At 44.9% G+C, this 23,018-nt stretch overlaps 1 protein-coding gene and 1 long non-coding RNA gene across 2 annotated transcripts; both read right to left on the bottom strand.

The window, feature by feature from the left end:
• Positions 1 to 15,122: 15,122 nt before the first annotated feature.
• LOC133918582 (uncharacterized) lies at positions 15,123 to 17,925 on the bottom strand. The gene is made up of 8 exons (XR_009909796.1): positions 17,704 to 17,925; positions 17,182 to 17,219; positions 16,585 to 16,674; positions 16,427 to 16,486; positions 16,272 to 16,341; positions 15,763 to 15,968; positions 15,447 to 15,526; positions 15,123 to 15,280 (listed from the first exon to the last, which is right to left on the bottom strand). It is a non-coding gene; the product is annotated as an uncharacterized LOC133918582 (long non-coding RNA).
• Positions 17,926 to 21,435: 3,510 nt separating this feature from the next.
• LOC133918583 (23.6 kDa heat shock protein, mitochondrial-like) lies at positions 21,436 to 22,908 on the bottom strand. Its single transcript, XM_062362522.1, has 2 exons — positions 22,101 to 22,908; positions 21,436 to 21,998 (listed from the first exon to the last, which is right to left on the bottom strand). Exons 1-2 carry the CDS (start codon positions 22,360 to 22,362, stop codon positions 21,616 to 21,618), a joined length of 645 nt encoding a protein of 214 aa, XP_062218506.1. The 5' UTR covers positions 22,363 to 22,908; the 3' UTR covers positions 21,436 to 21,615.
• Between the last annotated feature and the right edge of the window lie 110 nt (positions 22,909 to 23,018).

The raw sequence follows: 23,018 nt of genomic DNA on the forward strand, positions 1-23,018 counted from the left end.
GCAAATGGCTCATGCGGTTTTTCCAACTGGATCCGCAGCAATATGAGCTGAAGTTGAAAGCTATCCTGAGCCGTGCTAGTCATGGATACTTTGGCGAGCTTGTTCCCATCGAAGCCACATCAACTTGGAGGCAGTATGTAGATATATGCTGTGAACGTGGTCTGCCGCTTGTTTTGTTAGCTGAGGCGTACCTGAAAGATCAAAATGAGATGAACTCTGCAGAAGCAGTAGCAGGACCAAGTGAGACAGTGGGAAGATGAGTCAGAGGCGGCTAATGTAGGGTCCAGGGAGGAAGTTGGTGATGTTCCAGAGCTGCAACCGATGGGTGTAGCTGATGAAGGGGAGCACATCCCTAGCATCATTGAAGATATGGATTTGGAGGATGAAGAGTTGGAGGAAGGCCTTGCCGATGGGGATTCGTCTGATGTGGAGGGTAATGCTCCAGTTCCTGCAGAGTGACGGGATCATGAATTTTCGAAGTTGGTGGTTAGCGAGGCTGATCGGACACCGTGGCAGTACCATGAGAATGAGGTGTCACAGGGTACTATGTACCCTACAAAAGAGGCAGTTATTGATGTAGTGAAATTCTGATCGTTATCTCTTCGTAGGCCATTTAAGGTTGTTAAATCAAGTAAAAGAGAGTACAATGTGAAGTGCTTGGTGCCTCAGTGCCCTTGGCGGATGCACGCATTCAGAGGGAAATGGGTAGACTACTGGCAATGCTCAATAGTTAAGGAACATAATTGTCACATTTAGGAAATAGAGTTCGCCCATCAGAACCTGTCTTCTGCTTTCATTGCAAATATTATGTACGGAGATATTGTAGACAACCTAAGGTATGAGCCACGATCAATAATCCGTGCTATTGAGAAAAGGTTCCAGTACACAATAAACTATGCGAAGGCATGGAGGGTGAAACAAAAGGCTATTTAGATGAGGTTTGGTACATATGAAGATTCATATCACAATCTACCTCGTCAATTAGCCACAATTTGTGCAAGAAATCCAGGCAGCTACTATGATATCAAGCATTACCCCTCTACTGATGTGGAGTACAACGGAAAAAGAGTGTTGCAGCGTGCTTTCTTTGCATTTGCTGCAACTATCAAAGCATTTAGATATTGCTGACCCATCATATGCCTAGATGGAATATTCCTGACTGGGAAGTACAAAGGGCAGATTTTATCTGCAATAGGGGTCGACGGTAACAACTAAGTCCTGGCACTAGGGTTTGCTTTCGTGGAGAATGAGAACGGGGACAGTTGGTATTGGTTCCTAGAGCGAGTTAAACATGCAATTGTTCTTGACCGACCAGATGTGTCTCATTCATGATAGACATGCAAGATTGTTGCAAGCTTTGCTGGATATATAACATGGTAGCGTGCGACGGAGTGTAGCAGCACAGTGGCCCGATCTCAAAAGCAGATGGTGCATGCACCATATGGGTGCGAACTTCTACAGACAGTTTAAAAACAAAGAGTTAATGAAGCTCTTCAAGAAGTTGTGCAGTCAGAACCAGCAACGTAAGTTCAATGCATTATGGGCAAAACTTGATGAACTGACTCTAAAATAAACTGCGGAGGTTGCACCTAACGGTGATGAACCAATAGCTCTCGGTCCTCTCCCAACCGATACTCCGCAGATTGTAAGGAGATCAGGCTCATCTATTAGGAGCTTCTCACAGTGGATACAGAATGAGCCAAATGAAAAATGGGCTCTGTTGTACGATAGTGGTGGTGCAAGATATGGAGTAATGACTACAAACCTTGCAGAGATTTATAACTGGGTCATGCGAGGAATGAGGTCCCTACCACTAGTTGGAATTGTAGAAGGCATTTTGCATGGGACCTGTAAGTACTTTATTGATCGGTATGCAGCTGCTAAGGTTGTAATGGAGGACAATCGTATGCTTTACGGACGGATGCTATGTGAGTATATGGAGAAGGATAATAAGAAGACCCACATGCATCGCGCAAATCAAGAGGGCACTGCAGAGCACATGTTCAGTGTCCTGTGTTGGGATAAGGGTCGGAGGGGGGTAGACGTGAGCGACATGTTCAAGAGTGTGTGCTAAGGAGTGGGACATGCATACGTAGTTGTCAGAAGCCACAATTACTCCACAAACCTTGTACACACGTCATAGCTACGTGTGCGGAGCACCATATGCTTCCCAGGCAATATGTGTCAAAGTATTTTATGAAAAATCAAATACTCAACACCTGGAACCAGGAGCTGTATGGTTACGACACTGTTGACACTTTTACAAGTAATCCAGGGCCTGCAAGAATATATGTGCCTGATTTGGGAAAGATGAAGAACGCACCGGGCCGAAGACAAACTCGTCGGATTCGCAACGATATGTATGAATCCGATGCTGGCCCTAGGATTAAGCGATGCAGTCAGTGCAATGAAGTAGGTCACACTTACAAATATTGTCCCAAAAATGCACCTGGTGATGCACCTGTTGTCTAGGTGAGTTTTATGTGCGTTGTGCTTGTTTTGTACCATTTTAATATTCGTTAATTTTGCATATAGTGATATAGTTAATTTGCATTCAAAGTATATTTTTACTATATTTATTTAACAATGTATTAATGTACATATCTTTCAAATGCAGATATGGCTGACCCAGAGGAATGGTACGGCGAGCCGGACGAGGACGCGCCTACTATGGCCTCGATGTGGTGTCGTCGTCGGGTACGTATTTTACAATAACAGTTTTCTTCGTATTCTTTTTGTCTCTAAATATTTGTATTGATGTTTGTCACGCAGCCACACTGGGCGCACGAGCAGCCTCGCAGCGCGTACGAGCATTTTCGTACCCAGTTTAACAGGATACGTCCTGACGATGTGGTATGGGAGCCATACAGCATCTTGGTCGTGCAGGCGCGTGCAGGGTTGGGTTTGTCACCCTTGTGCACCCGCGACGAGGAGTACTGGCTCACGAAGGTGCCCCTTGTCTTCGACATCTACGTCGAAGAGTACTCACCGCACCGCGTCATGCGGCAGTTTGACCGTCACCAGGCATTCCCGCTCGTCCACATCCGTAGCGTCCCCATGCAAGTCCACAGGTGGATATGCAGAATTACAGTTTTAGCAACCTTCGTTTCACTGTGACTTACATTTACCATGGTTTCAATGCAGGTACACGCGGAAAGGCCAGCCAGCTGGCAACCTCTGGGCAGAGCGCTTGGCCCCTTACGTGGCAACATGGGCCCAAACGCTACAGGACGTCGTGGAGGAGGCTCGTCCCCACAGCGAGCGGAACTTCAAGGAGTACCTACGGTGGTATGTACCACGTACGCGGACCCATGTCACCTACACCCCTGAGGATGTTCGGCCCCACATCGTGTCGACAACGGAGGCATACCCGTTTCATTGGGACGAGGACGCCGCATTAGCAGTAAGTTACTTTTTAAAGTCCGTAGTCCATATTGAACGAACATAACCGTATACTATAATTGTTCACTTCTGTTCGTATCCGCAGGTAGATATCGTTTATGATTGTCGGTGAATCAGGAACCAGGGGTCCCCGAATCCCGAGGCCAGGCCAGCATTCCGCCACGTGGCGCCCTCCCGCAGGGTCATCTCCGCGAGGTAAAAAAGACTAAGTCCCGGGAGAGGGCGCTCAGGGCCACAATCAGTGGCCCCCGAGTACCCGGGTTCCCTGATGATCTGTGAAGACTAAGTGACCGGGAAGAAAGTGCTTGGGGAGGTGAACAGTGACCCCCAAGCACCCAAGTCCCCCGACGACCAGGAGAACCGAGTGCCGGGAAGGGTGTGCCCGGGGCTGCGAGCAGTGGCCCCTCGAGCACCCGAGTACCCCGAGGACCCAAGGAAGGTAGTTCCGGGAGAGAGGCCGTCAGACGTGCACTGACGTTCTTCCGTGTCGGCACCCACACGACCCCTTCTACCACGTCATGGAGGCTCGGAGCAACTTGGTACGAATTATACTTTTGAATAATATTGAACAATATCCTTTACTTATTATTATTAAACATTCATTAGGTCCGCCTGCACAAGTCTCGACGTAGCCTCGTAGATCGAGCATTGTGCATCCACCCTCAGGTACTGCTGGCACCCTTCATCCTAGTTTCTAATACTTTCAGCAAAATAAGTTAATATTGTGCTCAGGTTACTTCGGTGATAAGGCCGGTCCGTCTTCGGCGGCCCCATGCTTGACCCCGCCTGCAACGTACGAGCCATACTACAGCACGTCAGCGTGGCCTTCTTCTGCTACACTGTCGTACCACGCAGGTACAATTATACAATTTTTACTACTACTTTCAATACCATATTGTTCGTATCTAACGTGATTATTTATTCATAGGCCCTTCCAGCCAGTACACATGGACGCCTGCGGAGCCTTCACAGTCCTCCTACCCTAGTCAGGAGGATGAGGCTGGCCCCGACGCCGCATACGACATCGTCCGTTACTTCTTCGGGGGCACACCTGACTATGACGACCTCTAGCGGTCCCAGGTTTCCAGTGCTCCCATTCGGACACAGCCCACGCAGGACGAGCCCTCGACACCGGTGATCCCTACTAGGCCTACCAGACACGTCTGTCCACCCGACCCCCTCACCTACTCCAGGGGTCACGTGAGAGTTAACCAGCGGCATCGGGACCATGATGGGACATACGAGCGACAGCAACGAGGGAGGCAGCAGTAGCATTTTATATTTTATGTAACTAACATATGCATATTCGCTTCGTGATGTACTCCTATGTATTAAGACACGTTTACTTTGTATGGTCGACTTAGCATTTCGTAAATGCATTTCGTATTCAGACACGTTCAATGAAGAAATGACCACACCACTAAACTTTAACCATGACTTGATAACACATGCCTCCTAGCGCAGGCTTTAAACAAGATGTGACAACACTACCCAGCTTTTTTCAAACAATAAATGACAACACGGGTACCAATAAATATGGAATCTCTGACCATGAGCAATGACACAACTTTCCCATTCTTCAAGATGGAATCCGATGCTCCTACCACCAGCTACGCCCCTGCCCTCACTCCTTTCTTCACGAGCGAATCCAATGCTCCTGCCTCCCCCAACTATAAATAGCCGAACCTCCTTACGTTGAAGCATCGCTCATTTCTCATATCTCTCAAGTGCAATGTCTTCTTCAGCTCTATCAATCCCACCAAAAAAACATTGAGAGACTACCATACCTGAAGGTCTCGAACCACCAATGTGCTTCTGTGGTGACCTTTGTAAGCTCCGCGAGTCGCAGGACATCTCATACACCTATGGGCTGCGCTTCTTCATGTGTGCCAACTACGAGTATGACAAGCCTCGACATGCAACAACTGGTTATCGACCGGTACGGTAACAGATATCCACCTCATCTCTTCCGATTTCGCACCCTCTTTTACTAACCGCTCATCTTGTTCCATTTGTTCAGTCCCCTCCACCGCTTTGTGATTTTATTCAGTGGCTCGACAATGAGCAAAATGACTCACAGAAGCAGTGGGTCGATATGAACATGAGGTGGAGAAGGGAAGCGTACGCACGTCGGGAGTACGAGCAACAGCAAGAGGAACTTCGCCTCAAGCGGGAGCAAGAAGAGCGCATGAGGAAGGCGGCGCACGACCGTACCGTGGCTCAGGCTCGGGAGGCTGAGAGGGAAAGGAAGCGGGAGAGAGCCCGCCGTGCTAAGGCGGCAGGTCCCGATGCCATCCGAAAGGGAAAGTATCCTAGATGCACTCAGTTATGATTAGGATCGGCGCACTAATAAGTAGGTCTTAGTGCGAACCGTACATGCCACCTTTGTTTCCTCATCGTGTCGTCGCAGTTACAGTGTATTGTAATGTTTTCACCCTATGTTTAATACTATATTTGTCCTCGTTCGCACCCCATACCCACGTAAAATACTGCGACTACTAATTACTAATTTTTTATTCTTCGGCTATTACATAACCTACTCCAAATTTAAATTCTTAATTTCCTTACACCCCTTCCTTTTTATTTCTTTATTTACACAAAAAATTACATTTTTAAGGAAAAAATGGCCCTAACCGCCCCCTCAGAGGGCGGCAAGGGGCTAACCGCCCTCTCTGGGCCTACCGCCCTCTGAGAGGGCGGTTAGCCCCTCTTGGCGCCCTCTGAGGGGGCGGTAACCGCCCTCTTAAAGGGCTGTAGGCGCCTAGTTTTGCAAATTCTTCTGCAGGGAATCTATTTATTTAAATTTTTAATAAAAAATATAAAAATAAAAAAACTCGTTTGTGCCGGAGTACGTCGCGGCCCGTCGGATCCTCAAAATCACGATCGCCCACTGTACCAGGCCAAGCCGAAGACGAAAGCGCTTTCAGACTGTCCATGACGGAGCGTGAGGTGAGGTGAGGCTACGTGACCCAATTTCTTTTGGGGCAATTGCAAATTTGTCACTATTTTGAACCGTTATTGTAAATTTACCATTAAAAAATTACAAAAATACCACCAAAACTATCATTCGAATGGCATTCTTGCAAAAAATAAAAAACCAGTGGCAAATTTACAAATGCCCTATTTCTTTTCCGTTTATAGTACTAGTTACCATGCACCGAGCTTCATAATGATAATTAACAATAAGTAAGATGTTCGTGCGTTGCTACTGTATCTATATTTCAAATGTATGCTCTAATATTACGGTAGCATGAAAGAAAAGAACAATGTGATCTAAATTAGTATATCGTTCATATATAACATACGGCATACAAACAAATAAATGATTTAATATATTTTGTATTAAATTACTATCATGAATATCTGGTAGCATTGCCTTGTTGGTCCACAAGTTTAATATACTGCGCCTCTGATACCAACAAAACAATATATTAAATTGTTAGCCCAAACAATTTAATATATCCAATAATAGCCTCGTATCCTCCCTAACAGAGAACACCTAACTGGTTAATATGGTCTTAGAGGCGCCTCAAGCATGCAGATATACAATGGTAAATGGAAATCAGAGAAGACTCTTGGAAAAAATCGAAAAACAAAACACAATGCCTGCACAGGAAGCATTCACAAGAGGGCTAACCATAGTTATAAAGTGGTTTTCCATGTGATGACGGGATGCTCACAATCAAGAGCGTGATTCTTAAGAAATGCATGTTGCTTGCCGAATTGAACAATCCTCCAAGAGTTGTATTCTTTTTTGTTTCCTTCACTTCAAGAGGACCAAAAAATTTCAGGATGCACATCCATCAAGCCAGCATGCTTAGTGTTCATTACAATGCAACAGTAAAGGTATTTCAGTTGAAGTTATGAATCATTACATCATTTAACGAAATAATCTGCAACAGTAAAGGTATTTTAGTTGAAGTTATGGATCATTACATCAATTAATGAAATAATCTGATCAATAATTTTTTCACATACCTTGTTCCATGGATGGGCTTTGATACGAGGAAATCTAAATTCCGTGTAGTTGGGATTCATACATCGGATTTCCTCACGTGTTGGAGTATCAAGAACCTGCCAGCAAAGCAAATTCATTCAGTTTGAGAAAACAAACACTAATGAGAACATTTCTTTAGAACTGAAGTACTGCAGAACAACGAATTACCTTTATTATCTCAACAAGCAGATCCACAGCACTTTCACCAGGAAAGAGAGGCTGATAACATCACGTTAACAGAAAGATGTTTAGTTCTGAGTTTGCTGGTCAGATAGATATATATCTGTGAGGGTGCAGAAAAGACATCTATGGGAGAAGCTGTTGGTAATATGCCCTAGGCAATCGAGTTTGCGGATTGGATCTGCTAATGGACTTTAATGTTGATTAAATGACCATTAGGGTTTAAAGTCATAATGGGCTTTAATGTTGATTAAAGGCCCATTAGCGTGCTCTATATAAGAATAGGCAGGGCCAAGGCGCATTGAGTTTTTTTTTTCAGAAAAATAGACCTTGCCACCAAAAACCCTGGCTGCCTCCTACTCCCGAACTCCCTTCGAAACACTAGCCGGGCACGCGATGCTAGCACACCGGCGCACGGCGATTCCATCCTTGTACGTGTGGATACCGTAGAGGCGCTGCTACTATTGCGGTGCTGATCTGCTCGGGAGTACTCGGGACGTACCCGCGAGTACTCGGAAGGTGCTCGGGACGTGCTCGGGACGAGGTTGACGATCGACTACTTGACGTGCACGACGTTGGATTGGTCTGCTCCAACTCTTCTTTCGCTGCACTGCTCGTCAAGTGGTAACGATTCATGATCCCCTACTCGCATAGCTTCCTGGTTGAATGCGGTAGAGAAAATTTATTTTGTGCTAGCGTAGCCTACCCGTAACCCTTCAGTGGTATTAGAGCTATCCTGCGTAGTTTTCGATCTGGATCAGTCACATATAGAAGATATGTGATAGAAATAGATTAGATCTATTGTTTTTGATCAGTTCATATGATGGATTGATCAATACACGGTTGGTTAGGTGAATTAGAGATTGGATGGGATGCCAGTCGATGAAACCACATAGCCAAAAAGATTAGCTCGATCTCCCACCTGGTTTTGCGTGCGACTTGCCCCTACCAGCTGGAATCACCATCGGGGCTAACTGCGTGCATCGCGACATGGTCGGGAGAACAGCAGATCGAGATCGTGTGTGCTGTTATCGTTTCTGGAAAAACCTCACACGATGATCAATGGGATTAATCTAATGGAAATTGAGGCATTATGAATGACTCGGAATTGGCTCGATACGATCAATCCGATGAGATTTTCATAGCGATTTCATAGATGCGATCTATGTATTTCCGTCGCGTGCACGCATAGATCGTTGTAATAACATGATCCCATCGCGACATTACAATTCGATTCTACGCTTAACTCGTTTTTGCAGAGAATGTTGTGACTGGTATGGCCTTGTGATATGTGATGCATGTGTGTAATTTTTCATGGCCTGCGTGTCATGGTTAATTGCAGCCCAAGGCTGTCATGTTATTGTATAACGACCTGCGTGTCGACTTGTGATGCTTCTTCTCATGTAATTTATCTAGTGCTATTAGGTGTAATAGACTAGAACAAGATCATGGAGATTTGAAGCATGATGACCCGGAGGACAGGAACCGTGGCGATGAAGATCACCATGTGAAGGGGCCATACTATGTCACAGTTAATATGATTGCCTGTGATGTTTTTATGTTCCTGTCATACTATTCTTTCATATTTCATATGTGGTGGATATGATTTTCATGATAGAGTAGTTTCCCTCAGAAAAATCAAGAGTAATTGATGCCCTTCCAATAGCTGCACCTACAAAGGTTTTGATCATTGTGTGGTAGGTCTGCCAAAGCAGGGTGCCATCATTTATCTTAACCAGTTAGAGTGGATGTCGGACATCCACACGTATAGTATTGGTTTACTTGATAAAGCTATCAAAACGGTTTTGGGCTTTGGGGCATGGTGTTGGGCGCCGGGGCATTCGATGCCACCCAACAAACAAGAGTCACATAGGGATGTGATTAGCAAGGCGTTGCTTACCTATGTCACTAAGTTTCTAGCAGTGATGCCAAAGCTCACTAGAACTTAGTTGAATATGGATCTTGATCCTCTATATGTTGTTAGAGGGAAAACACATATAGTGGAGTATCTTTTGTTAAATTGTTTAATAGAAGATTCACATAGGCATAGTGCTGAACCTGCATTTTCTGTTGTAGATTATGGCACCGGCCGCTAGTAACACTTCCAGTTTTAATTTGCGATCGATTCTTGAAAAAGAGAAGCTTTCTGGAACAAACTTTATTGATTGGTATAGAAATCTGAGAATCGTTCTCAAACAAGAGAAAAAGGAATATGTTCTAGAGGTCCCCTATCCTGATGAACCAGCTGATAATGCTCCTGCCGCGGATCGGAGGGCTTATGAGAAGCACACCAACGATTCACTGGATGTTAGCTGCCTCATGCTTGCCTGTATGTCCTCTGAGTTTTAGAAGCAATATGAGAACAGGGATGCCCATGATATGATTGTGGGACTCCGAGGCATGTTTGAGAACCAAGCTCGGGCCGAGAGGCACAACACCTCAAAGTCCTTGTTTGCGTGTAGGTTAACAGAAAGCAGTCCAGTCAGTCCTCATGTGATCAAAATGATTGGTTACATTGAGAGCCTGGAAAAACTTGGTTTTCCCCTTAGCCCTGAGTTGGCTACGGATGTAATTCTCCAGTCGCTCCCTGCGAGCTTCGAGCCGTTCATTTGGAACTTTCATATGAACAACATGGAGAAAAGCATGGCTGAATTGCATAGGATGCTAAAAACTGCTGAGGAAAGCATTAAGAAGAGCTCTAGTCATGTGATGATGGTTCAAAAGGATAGCAAGAAGAGAAAGCGCAAGGGCAAGGCTAAAACTTCGGATGAGATCTCGAGTTCTAAGTCTAAACCTGTTGGAAAGCCCAAGGCTAGCCCTGCCGCTTCTGACACTTGCCACCACTGCCATAAGACTGGTCATTGGCGGATGAACTGCAAATTGTACTTGGAAGAACTCAAAAAGAAGAAGGGAAGTAAGACTTCCTCTTCAGGTATAAATGTTATTGAAATTAATCTTGCTACTCGTCCTGATGATTCATGGGTATTTGATACCGGATCAATGATTCATACTTGCAAATCGTTGCAGGGACTGAAAAGGAGTAGGAAGTGTGCAAGAGGCGAATTGGATGCTCGCGTCGGCAATGGTGCAAAAGTTGCTACGTTGGCCGTTGGCGTTTACTCCTTATCGCTACCCTCAGGATTAGTTTTGGAATTAAATAATTGTTATTATATTCCTGCCTTGGGCAAAAACATGATCTCTTCTTCATGTTTGGAAGAAGATGGTTATGAATTCATAATAAAGAACAAGTGTTGTTCGATATTTTTGAATTGTATGCTCTATGGTAATTGTCCATTAGTAAATGGATTATATATATTGGATCTTGAGGATATGACTATCTATAACATTGATACAAAGAAGCCTCGGCTTAATGATTTGAATCCCACTTTTGTTTGGCATTGTCGATTAGGTCATATAAATGAGAAGCGTATGCAGAAGCTCCGTAAAGATGGTCTTCTACATTCATTTGATTTCGAATCATTTGATACATGCGAGTCTTGTTTACTTGGCAAGATGACTAAGACGCCTTTCACTGGTCGAAGTGAGAGGACAAATGAATTATTGGCCCTAGTACATGCAGATGTATGTGGACCGATGAGTTCTACAGTTAGAGGTGGTTTTCAGTATTTCATTACTTTCACCGATGACTTTAGTAGATATGGTTACATCTACCTAATGAGGCACAAGCCTGAATCCTTTGAAAAGTTCAAGGAGTTCCAGAATGAAGTATAAAATCATATAGGCAAGCCAATTAAATTTCTGCGATAAGATTGTGGAGGTGAATATTTGAGCCATAAATTTGGTGATCATCTAAGGCAATGTGGAATCGTTCCACAATTGACTCCACCGGGTACGCCACAATGGAATGGGGTGTCCGAGCGGAGGAACCGAACTTTGTTAGACATGGTCCGGTCGATGATGAGCCAATCTGATCTTCCATTGTCCTTCTGAGGATACGCTCTAGAAACTGCTGCTTTCACGTTAAACAGGGTTCCATCTAAGGCTGTAGAGAGGACACCATATGAGATATGGACCGGGAAGCGTCCCGGATTGTCTTTCCTTAAGATATGGGGTTGTGAGGCTTATGTAAAACGTTTGTTGTCTGATAAGCTCACTCCCAAATCTGATAAATGCTTCTTTGTGGGGTATCCTAGGGAAATCAAAGGATATTATTTCTATAACCGGAAAGAAGGCAAAGTGTTTGTCGTCCGGAATGGTGTCTTTCTTGAGAAAGAGTTTCTCGCGAAGAGAGTTAGTGGGAGCACGGTGCAACTCAAAGAAATTCGGGAACCACTTGAAAGTGTTTCAATTCCTATTGAATCACAACTCGGTATGCAAGATGTTGCAGAACCTGTTGTCGAGACACCAGCCCCACGTCGGTCGGAAAGGTTCAGTCGTGCACCCGAGCGGTTTATGTTCCTAACCACGGGGCAGCGCGACATATTATTGTTGGACAATGATGAACCTAAGACTTACTCGGAAGCAATGGTGGGACCAGACTCTGAAAAATGGCTTGGAGCCATGAGATCTGAGTTAGAATCCATGCGAGAAAACCAAGTTTGGAACTTGGTCGATCCACCTGATGGTGTGAAAACTATCGAGTGTAAATGGGTTTTTAAGAAAAAGATAGACGTTGATGGAAATGTTCACATCTATAAGGCACGATTGGTGGCGAAAGGTTTCAGGTAAATTCAAGGTGTTGATTATGATGAAACGTTTTCGCCCGTCGCAATGCTAAAGTCTATTCGGATTCTCCTAGCAATTGCTGCATATTTCGATTATGAGATATGGCAAATAGATGTCAAAACGGTTTTCCTTAATGGAAACCTAAGTGAGGATGTGTACATGACACAGCCTGAAGGTTTTGTCAATCCGAAAAATGCTGGGAAGATTTGCAAGCTGCAAAAATCCATCTATGGACTAAAGCAAGCTTCTCGGAGTTGGAATCTTCGTTTTGATGAAGTGATCAAAGGGTTTGGTTTCATCAAAAATGAAGAAGAGCCTTGTGTTTACAAAAGGACTAGTGGGAGCGCACTTGTGTTTCTGGTCTTATATGTGGATGACATATTATTGATCGGAAATAATATTTCAATGCTCGATGCTGTCAAATCTTCATTGCAAAAGAGTTTTTCAATAAAAGATTTAGGAGAGGTAGCATACATATTGGGCATAAAGATCTATAGAGATAGGTCAAAAAGACTAATCGGATTAAGCCAGAGCACGTACATTGACAAGATATTGAATCGGTTCAATATGCAGGATTTCAAGAAAGGTTTCTTGCCAATGTCACATGGCATCACTCTCAGCAAGAATCAATGTCCTAAGACATCTGATGAGCTCGAGAGGATGAGTACGATCCCGTATGCTTCTGCTATCGGGTCCATCATGTATGCTATATTTTGTACACGTCCAGATGTCTTCTATGCTCTAAGTGTTACAAGCAGATATCAATCGAACCCAGGTGAATGTCACTGGGCTATAGTAAAGAGTATCCTCAAGTACATGAGAAGAACTAAGGATATGTTCCTAATCTATGGAGGTGAGGAGGAGCTCGTTGTAAATGGTTACACCGATGCTAGCTTCCAAACCGACAAGGACGACTCGAGATCGCAGTCTGGTTTTGTGTTTTGCCTTAATGGAGGTGCGGTGAGTTGGAAGAGTTCCAAGCAAGAAACGGTTGCTGATTCCACGACGGAGGCTGAGTATATCGCAGCTTCGGAAGCTGCAAAAGAGACTATTTGGATCAGAAAATTTGTTTCTGAGTTGGGTGTGGTCCCTAGTGCGTCCAGTCCAATGGACCTCTATTGTGACAATAGTGGTGCCATTGCACAAGCCAAGGAGCCTAGGTCGCACCTGAAGTCCAAGCACATACTTCGGCGCTATCACCTCATTCGAGAGATTATTGATAGAGGTGATGTAAAAATATGCAAGGTGCACACGGATTCGAATATTGTTGATTCGTTGACGAAGCCTCTCTCACAGCCCAAGCATGAGTCACACTTGAGCTCTATGGGTATTAGATACTTGCGGGATAGACTCTAGTGCATGTGAGAGAATGTGTTCTGTCTATGCTAATGTACTTTTGGATAATTGTTATCTGGTTTCATGAATAATTATCATTTACATTGATCAGCAAGTATGTGACTTGTTTGTGAAACTCTTTGTTTTTATGATGTTATTCTAAATAGTCCCTAATCTCATATCATTGTGTGGGATAATAATGATTTATAGATTAGCACATTTGACTGAATGATGATCATGTTTCACGGATCATAGATATGGAGATATCAAATCAGTAATGTGGACACATATTAGAGAACATGATGTTGGATAGACCCACCTTGAGATACTGCTGGGATTGTTATTTTTAATGTGCCATCAGTTGTTATCTCAAATGGTATACCTACAGAATCCTTTGACCTGAGATCATCATTGATTCCAGAATGTGTAGTAACACACTTAGGGGCTTCCAAACGCTATTCCGTAACTGGGTAGTTATAAAGGTTGCTTTCGGGTATGTTATGAAATATGTCGTGGGATGTGAGTGATCAAAATGGAATTTACCCCTCCTAAATAACGGGAGAGATATCTCTGAGCCCCTCGAGGTAGTTGGATTGGAAAATGCATGGCCATGCCAATGTGATTAAAGAGTTAATCATGGTGAATCCACTACTTAATCGAGTGAATGGTCGAGCTATCACAAGGGTGGCACGAATCTCGCCTTGAGCTTGACTGGTATCGTGTGGTAAAGGGATTGGTGCATGAGTATATCAAGGTTCAGCCGATATGATCTTTGTGTGCATTCGGGAGTCAATATGTCCTGCTAGGTACCGCTATTGACTTGCAATTCGGAAAAGGGTTTCCGGATAACGGCCGTTTACACATGAACCTAACGGGTCACACACTTAAGGGGATGTAATATAAAAATTGTGCTGACTCTAGTGCAAGTGGGAGATTGTTAGTAATATGCCCTAGAGGCGATCGAGTTTGCGGATTGGATCTGCTAATAGGCTTTAATGTTGATTAAAGGACCATTAGGGTTTAGAGTCATAATGGGCTTTAATATTGATTAAAGGCCCATTAGCGTGCTCTATATAAGAATAGGCAGGGGCCAAGGCGCATTGAGTTTTTTTTTCAGAAAAACAGACCTTGCCACCAAAAACCCTGGCTGCCTCCTATTCCCGAACTCCCTTCGAAACCCTAGCCGGGCGCGCGGTGCTAGCACACCGGCGCACGGCGATTTCATCCTTGTACGTGTGGATACCATAGAGGCGCTGCTACTATTGCGGTGCTGATCTGCTCGGGAGTACTCGGGACGTACCCGCGAGTACTCGGAAGGTGCTCGGGACGTGCTCGGGACGAGGTTGACGATCGACTACTTGACGTGCACGACGTTGGATTGGTCTGCTCCAACTCTTCTTCCGTTGCACTGCTCGTCAAGTGGTAACAATTCATGATCCCCTACTCGCATGGCTTCCTGTTTGAATGCGGTAGAGAAAATTTATTTTGTGCTAGCGTAGCCTACCCGCAACCCTTCAGAAGCGTAGAACAGAAACTAAGCTAGCCAAGAAGCAGCTCAGCAAGAACACATCCAGATGACCATATATCAATTGATGTTGTGTACTCAATTGCCCCAAATATGAGCTCTGGAGCATGGTAATAACGTGAGCATATATATGATATGTTTGCTTCACCTTTAACCTGATTAGATGGTGAATCAAAAGAGGATTAAAGTGAGCAAATTATAACTGTATATATTCAAAACTTGAAAATCTAGAAACTCTGAAAATGAACCATAAAAATTAGATAAACCCCAGAAGGAACTGGTTCGCATTAAAGCAGCAGTAAAAAGGAGGCAAGGATAAACCTTGTGTGACACTAGATCCTTCCCTCATCCATCATGCCACTGAAGTTCTTACTTAATGTGAGTCCAGAGACCCACACAACCTAAAAGAGAGGAATTTCACTTATTTAGAGGCATATACGGAATTTTCTCTAAAAAGGGGTAGCTTCCTAAATTTGAAATTCAATATCTTTTTAAAGAAAAAGATAGGGCTACTTCAATCACTAAAATTCATGCAGGCTAATCAAAGTGCTGAATTACACCTTCGTAGAATAATAAGAACTAATATGATATATTTAACTGTAGAAGAGCTACAAGACCAAACAGTGCATCTACTTACCAACATTTTGGCACTCCCAAAATCACATATCTTGATTTGATGAGTCAGAGGATCAACATGTCGAAACCAGTAAAGTGAATATCATCATATATTAAAATATTATTAAATCAACTGTCACGTATAAAAAGAAGATACCAAAAGATTATGAGGTTTCATGTCCCTATGGCAAACTCCAGGTACAGTATGGATATAGGCTAATCCATGATCTGCATAAAAGGACCAATCAAAATCAATATCACAACATCAAACTATTTTAGTATCAATAAATAGTCGTAAAAGTTCTAAAGATTAGAAATGATTTCCCACTTGATAGGTGTACAATTTGACATATATAAGTGGCATCCTCTGGTTCATGTTGCTATAATATTTCACCACACGATATAGCGACTCAGGAATGAATTCCATCACCAAATTAAGGAAATGTTCGTCTCTGCTGGTGGTGGAGAAGAAGCAATGCTTCAAGGAAACGACATTGCAATGATCCATGGATCGCATTATTTGCAACTCACTATTATTGTAACGCTTGTCCTGTAAAACCTTCTTAATTGCAACAGTCTCACCAGTCACCAGACATTTTGCCTTGATTTACCTGAAAAAAATACAATCAGGATAATTAAAAAAACTTATAAAGGAATAAATTTAAACAAAGCAACCATCACTGTACCTAGAAGACAATTCCGAATGATCCAGTTCCCACAACTCTCTCTGCCATGTAGCTGATGGTCTAAGAAGCACAAAAGCACACAACCCAAGTTAGGAAGGAGATCAATATACACTAAAGTTCAATAAAGTCTCATAATTTTTGGGCTTGCTAAAAATTACCCTTTTAGGTTATCCATTCTTCACTCCAATCATTATGGAGATTATGTGACCAGTGACTGGATTACTCCCTTCAATAAGAGAACCACCATGCTGTCACAAGGTAACAATCTGTAAGATAAGGCAGCACATAGCCAAAGCAAGCAAACTCTCCAAAACAAACACATCAAGAACCAAAGTTCATGATACCTGACATTTCCAAGGTCTAAGATGGCATTACATCACCAATGGTCACAAAGCATTACAACTACCGAATCAAGGTCCAGAGCACTATAGCTAACCTCTGGCAAACAATACTCATTTGAAATGGAAACTCCCCCACCTTTACTTCAGAAAACTTGGACCAAATAGGCAGCCCAAAAAATGCTCATTCAGTAAGCCTTAGCACCAATGAATTAACAGCATGCTAGCATCACCCTACAATTCAGGAAATCCTTACCCACACAAGTAAACTACAATCCCAACAAGACCAAACAATTAGTAAACTACATGTGGGGACATGAACCTGACATGCTCGATCCACCTCCATTACCAATGCTCATTTAGGCATGGAAAATTTGGCATTGTTCAGAGCAGTCAAACAGAGAAGGGGGCTGTCACCGTGACAGGGAGATGCAACCTTGGAGGTCACGGAGGGTCTGGGTGTCGCGGAAAAGAAAACAACAGATACAGAAAAGGATATAATGAAGTGTGAAGGAAAAACAGCCAATGCAAAGAACTATAACTTCAATTGTTCACTAAACACAAAAAGTAGTGAACAGAAAGGGACAATGACAATTAATAGTTTATGGGACAATGATAAGATATCTCAAGCAGTTTGTAGACCACATTAAAAGAAGATAAAACACAACAGGTGCAAGCAAAAACTATCATGTAGGACATTAAGATACAAGTGGAACAACCATCTATTCAGCAAGGAGCTAACTTTACTGCATACTGAGCAACCTGGCAAGATACTATCATTTCCTTTTTATTTCTTTTAAACACAGCCTGGCAAGCTTTATGAATAGGAATATCTTCAGAACATGTAGATAGAACCAAGCAGGCCACCAATAGGAATTAGAAAAATGTAATATGCATTTTGGCCCATAAAAAAGATAACGATTTTAAAATTTTGCATACACTAATTTCTTTCTTGGTTTGAGGTGCAAACACGGTATCTCTCTTCACACCAGTTATGATATAGAGTTGAACTTTTTGTTGTCCAATTGAAACATCAATGTAATCATCCATCTTCAAAAGCGTCGCAACATCACATCCAATTTCCTAAGGAACCTGAATTGTTATGTGAGTAGATTACTTAGTGAAAATTAGTTATGTGCTGAACAAGAGGAACTGCCAAGTATGGACATAAAAGCTCCAGCATGGAACAAAGAAATTTTTTTATCACCACAGATCTTCAAGTAGCTCATGCAAAGCGCTGACTACATCATATGAAAAACCGCCATACTCAGTAAAGTTATGCAAAAAATGCCTTTAGCAAATAAATATTTGAATCATGTTTTTTTATGTGTAAAATGCTATAAACTGGATATTCAATTGTTGTCTTTGATATTGTGACATCTTACCAATATCATAAAGAAAAAAATGAGTTCTACAGATCACAGTAATATCACAGGGGTTCATTGTCAACAGAATGTAAAGGCTTAATGAAATGCCCATTTGCCACAAAGAAGTGATGGAAGCTTTCAATTAAGAAAGTTAGATGTAAAAGCATTGCACAATATCTAGATCTATAAATTTACAGTGAAGAAAAGTAAACACTCTGTAAACTCAAATCAAACAAGGACTACAATCATCACAAAGCAGTAAATGGTTTTTGATGATATTTAAGAATATCTAGTTCCATGCTGCAAAAATATGTTCGACATAAACTGCAGAGCAGAACATGATACAGGCAGAAGTTTACTTCTCTAACAGCGCAAGTATGATCTTCCTCATCTTTATTCCTCTTTCCACGAGGAAAGCTCTAGCTGGCCCCAGCTTTCCATCCCTTAACAAGCAGGCACTGTAGATAAGGGGCAAAGGTAAATTGACCTTCAAAGATGACAAAAACAAAAACCCAATAAAATTGAGCTCTAAGGGGTCAAAGAATAAAGAAATTTTATGTATGTGCCTAGTTTAGTCCAGACCAATATGTAAAATTGTATGTGTTGAGGTAACTTTCTGATAGAACATCTATAATAATTAATAAGAGATTACCAGTTAATATAAGTATGTAACACATTCAGCCTTTAAACTTATGATTTCTCCTAGATGGATAATTGATATAGGGCATACTCATTTCCAATGTTTGATACAGAAAAAAATGCCGTTGTTGTAACCTAATATCCAAACTCCTAGGGTTGAGGTAAAAAAAATAAGAAATTAGTAAATTACCCTCTCATAGGTGTCTTCCAGGATAATGGCACCAGAGATGGGGATACGAAACTTGTATTGGTTGAAGTCCTTGTAGATATCTTACAGGTGCGCGATGTAGGGCCTGAGAGTAGTACAACTCTTGAACACTACACACACCACCCATCGAATCCACCACAACAATGATAGCAGCGTCAGCAGTCAATCCAACGAAAATCTCCGATAGGGTTCTAACTAAGAGAGACGGATTTAGTACCGAGGGAGGTGAAATCCTTGAAGGAGAGGGAATTGAGGTTGGGGTTGTTCTCCAATGAGTTGTCCTCGTAAAACCAGTGCACCTACTCCAGTAGGAATAGGATCCGCTCGAACGACTCCAGCTCCTCCTTGGACACGTTCAGCAGAAAGCGGCTGTAGAGGCGAGGCTGTCGGTGACACGAGAACCAGGGGTCCCCGAGTCTCGAGGCCAGGACAGCATAATGTCACGTGGCGCCATCCCTCGGGGACCATCTCCCCGAGGGCCGAGAAGAGGCGGTTCCGGGAGGGGTGCTCGGAGCCATGAACAGTTGGTCCTCGAGTACCCAGAGTTTCCCGAGGACCTGAGAAGAGCCAGTTCCGGGAGGGGTGCTCGGGGCAATGAACAGTTGGCCCCCGAGTACCCGGAGTTCCCCGAGGACCCGAGAAGAGAAGAATCCGAGAGATGGTGCAGGGTCAAGAACAGTTGGTCCCCGAGTACCCAGAGTTCTCCGAGGACCTGAGAAGCCCTTTGCTGGTGGACCCCACAAGGGCTCCACGATGAGGTGTCAATCGGTGGGAGGTCCGATGTTGCATTTAAGAGGGAGCGTGGCCTGTCACATCCAACCACTCCCCCCACGCCTGTCGTACTGGGTACGTCAGTCCCTGCCACCGCTTGGCAGGAAGGCGTGAGGACATTTAATACGATGGGTCTCATCGCACGTCACCCTGCGGGGTCCATAAAGGAAACGGCTTGGAGATGTCGTCACTGGGCTCGAGACGTATCGCCTGCCACCCTGCCGGGTTAGACCGTGTCAGATCTGCTCTGATCGGACGGGCATGCGGGGATATTCAGTGACTGCCCGGTGGGTCCCCTTGCACCTGCTAAAGTTGGGACGTAATGAACGACGGGACCGGTCGAAGGGCGCATTTTCAACCCCTGTAACATCAAACTTTAGACCCATGATGGTTGCTTTTCATTTATAGCTTACGGGAACTCGTGCCCCCGTTCTGGGCACGTAAAGCTTCCCCTTGATAGGATAAAGGGGGGGGGGAGCACTTCGTAGAAGAATAGGTCAAGCTAAGAAAAGGAAAGCTGAGGTTCTTAGAGGTTCAGACGAAGCTCAAGACTTAGAGAAAAAACCTTGTAACACAGAGATCCAGAGAAAGGCATTTCAAGAGCATTAATATCACACCAGACACACAGGAGTAGGGTATTATGCCCCGTGCGGCCCGAACCTGTCTAAAATCCCTTGTGCATTTACTCCTACTAGCCGACGATCATCTGTCCCGCCTAGCTCTCATACATTCGCATTAAATCCACGTACGAGGTAGATCCAGAATCAGCCCCCCGGTCGAATCTCAAAGGGGATCCCTCAGAATCCCCGCTTGTGGTGTTCATCCACCGATAGAGGCGGATTTGGTTTTGGATTGCTCTGAGCGAAGAACGAGAAGAACTCATGGGATGGGGTTAGGGTTACATGCAGAGATCATCATGAAGTTCCTGTGGCGGAAGCTGACCCCTCGAGGAACTCCACTGCACTGTAGCGATAACGCCAGGTCACGATACATGCACCACCGCTCGGATGCCATCGGTTGTCTCCCCACCGCCTTCATCACGCTCGCCGTGGCCATCATCCGTGAGGTGAGGCGCCGTCTCGTCTCGTACATTTCGTAGCGTTCTCACAACACAACGGGCCAGGTCGTTAGATCGAGCAGGGGAGCCAGCGACGGGTTCCTAGCCGGGAGCGGGTTCCTTGCCGGTTGGTACCTTGCCAGCGGATTCCTTGCCGAGGTGGTCTCGACCTCGCCATCGTCCCGCCCCATGCCGTCGCCGCCCTACTAGTCCTCACGGTGGTGGAGGAGGTAGTTGTGGTGGCGGTGGATCTAGATTCAGGGTAGGGTGTGGTGTGAAGGCGCGTCGCGAGGATGAAGAGGAGGCAGATATGAGGATTTAGGGAGGAGGTGTGTTGTGAGGATGAGGGTGCAGAGCTGAGGATGATGGAGAGGTAGGCGGCCGATTGAGATCGACGGAGGAGGCGGCGAGGTCGAGATCGATGGAGGAAGGTGGAGCCGAGGGCAGCAATGATAGGGGTGAGGTGGAGGTGTGGGTTTAGTGGGCGGGTAGAAAAATCACCGGTGAGGGAAGTGGCGTGAAGGAGGGATAAACGCTGGCTTTCTCGCATGAAACATTGGATGTGAAAGTATACAATAGATCCAACGTTTTCAAATTGATTTAGGTAGATAATTATTGGGTAAGAAATATTTTTAGAAAAACTCGCGCTTTATTATAGTATAGATTTTTCATGTTTTGCAAGGATAAATTAGGACAATTGCCACACTTTTACAGTGTCGTGTTGCTGATTTTCCAGAGACATTCTGCAGATGCTCCCCGCCTCCAGAGCCAGACGATCACTTGCACAACATCACACGCGCGCGCGAGCCTCATTGAACCTTCACCTCGGTGACGTTCCTCTTGCGCTTCCCGGTGCGCGGCACGGTCACGTACAGCACGCCGTCCTTCACCTCCGCCGTGACCCCCTCGGCCCGCGCGTCCTCCGGGAGCACCAGGCTCGCGTGGTACCCGCTCGCTGACCACCACTCGCCGTCCTCCTCCCCGTCGTGCTCCCTCTTCTCGCCCTCGATGACCAGCACGCCGTCCTCCACGGCCACGCGGATGTCGTCCTTCCCCAGCCCCGGCACCTCGAACCGCAGACGGTACCGCGCCTCGTCCTCCCGCACCTTCCCGGACAGCAGCCGCGACGGCGCCAGCCGCTCCAGCGGACGGCTCAGCGTCTCCGCCACCTGCGACAGCGCGCTCCCCAGCCCTGCGTGCATGCGTGCTCGTTGGCATCAGCCGCCGGCGTGTATGACGGTTCAGTTACAAGCGCTGCCAAAGATGTCATGGAGAGTGCTGGATAGTATGGTACCGTCGACGAGGCGGAACGGGGTGAACTCGCGAAGGTCCCGCCACGCCCAGCGGCCGCCGCGGCGTGCGGCGCCGGACTGGTCCGTCACGGCGACCTCCCGGCGGTTGGCGTCACCTCCCGGGGGAGCTCCGGCGGTGTTGTCAGCTGCCGCCGACGAGAAGAGGGAATGAAGGTTCAAGCCTGCGCAAGAACTGGCTGCCGCCGCCGGCACCGCCAGGCGGCCGGCGAGGGCTTTGTTGAGGCACAGGCGAGCTAAAGCCATGTGTGAAACTACCTCACTCTGATCAATTGATCGCACTGCTTGGAGACCGGGACGGGGACGGTTTGCATATAAAGGAGGAGGCCAAGACAAGACTACACAGGCAGAGGCAGAGAAGCCCGGAGAGGCATCTGGAGAGCAGATGCCATCCTCCAAGTTCCATGACCTTCTGGGAGCACCTACAAATTAAAAGCAGATTTGACACAAAAAAAACATGGACTACAGAGTTATTTTTGCACATATCTTCATGTCTAATTAGCTTATTACTGATGTGTCCACCAGACTTTTCCAAGAAAAAGCATGGCCAGCATAGTATGGCGCACCCTGTTTCGCAAGCGTCTATGTCTCTGCGTATGTGTCTCTGCGTTTCTTCCATTTTGTAGCCTCAAAAGGGGCCGAAACTCCACAGGGCCAAATATGTCCAGAAAACTCAGATCATGGCTTAGATCCTGTTTGTTTTTTTATTCTGATTATAAATTTTAGCCTCAAAAGCAAAAGTAAAGTCACAAAATAAAAACTAATTCTTACAATCCACAAATCAAATTGAATTAAATAATCACATTCTAAACTAAAACAAACATGCCCTTAATATCCCCTGCAAATTTTCTGGTTTTCTGGCCGCCAGCCTTATAGAAGCCCAGAAGATTACACTAAACCAA

This window comes from Phragmites australis, chromosome 5 (genome assembly GCF_958298935.1).
Source record: "Phragmites australis chromosome 5, lpPhrAust1.1, whole genome shotgun sequence".
In the NCBI taxonomy this organism is placed as follows: domain Eukaryota; kingdom Viridiplantae; phylum Streptophyta; class Magnoliopsida; order Poales; family Poaceae; genus Phragmites; species Phragmites australis.

Coding starts and splice junctions, on each gene's coding strand:
- LOC133918583 (XM_062362522.1), bottom strand. CDS start 22,362: ATGGCTTTAGCTCGCCTGTGCCTCAACAAAGCCCTCGCCGGCCGCCTG. Junction 21,999..22,100: donor CCCGTTCCGCCTCGTCGACG/GTACCATACTAT, acceptor GCATGCACGCAG/GGCTGGGGAGCGCGCTGTCG.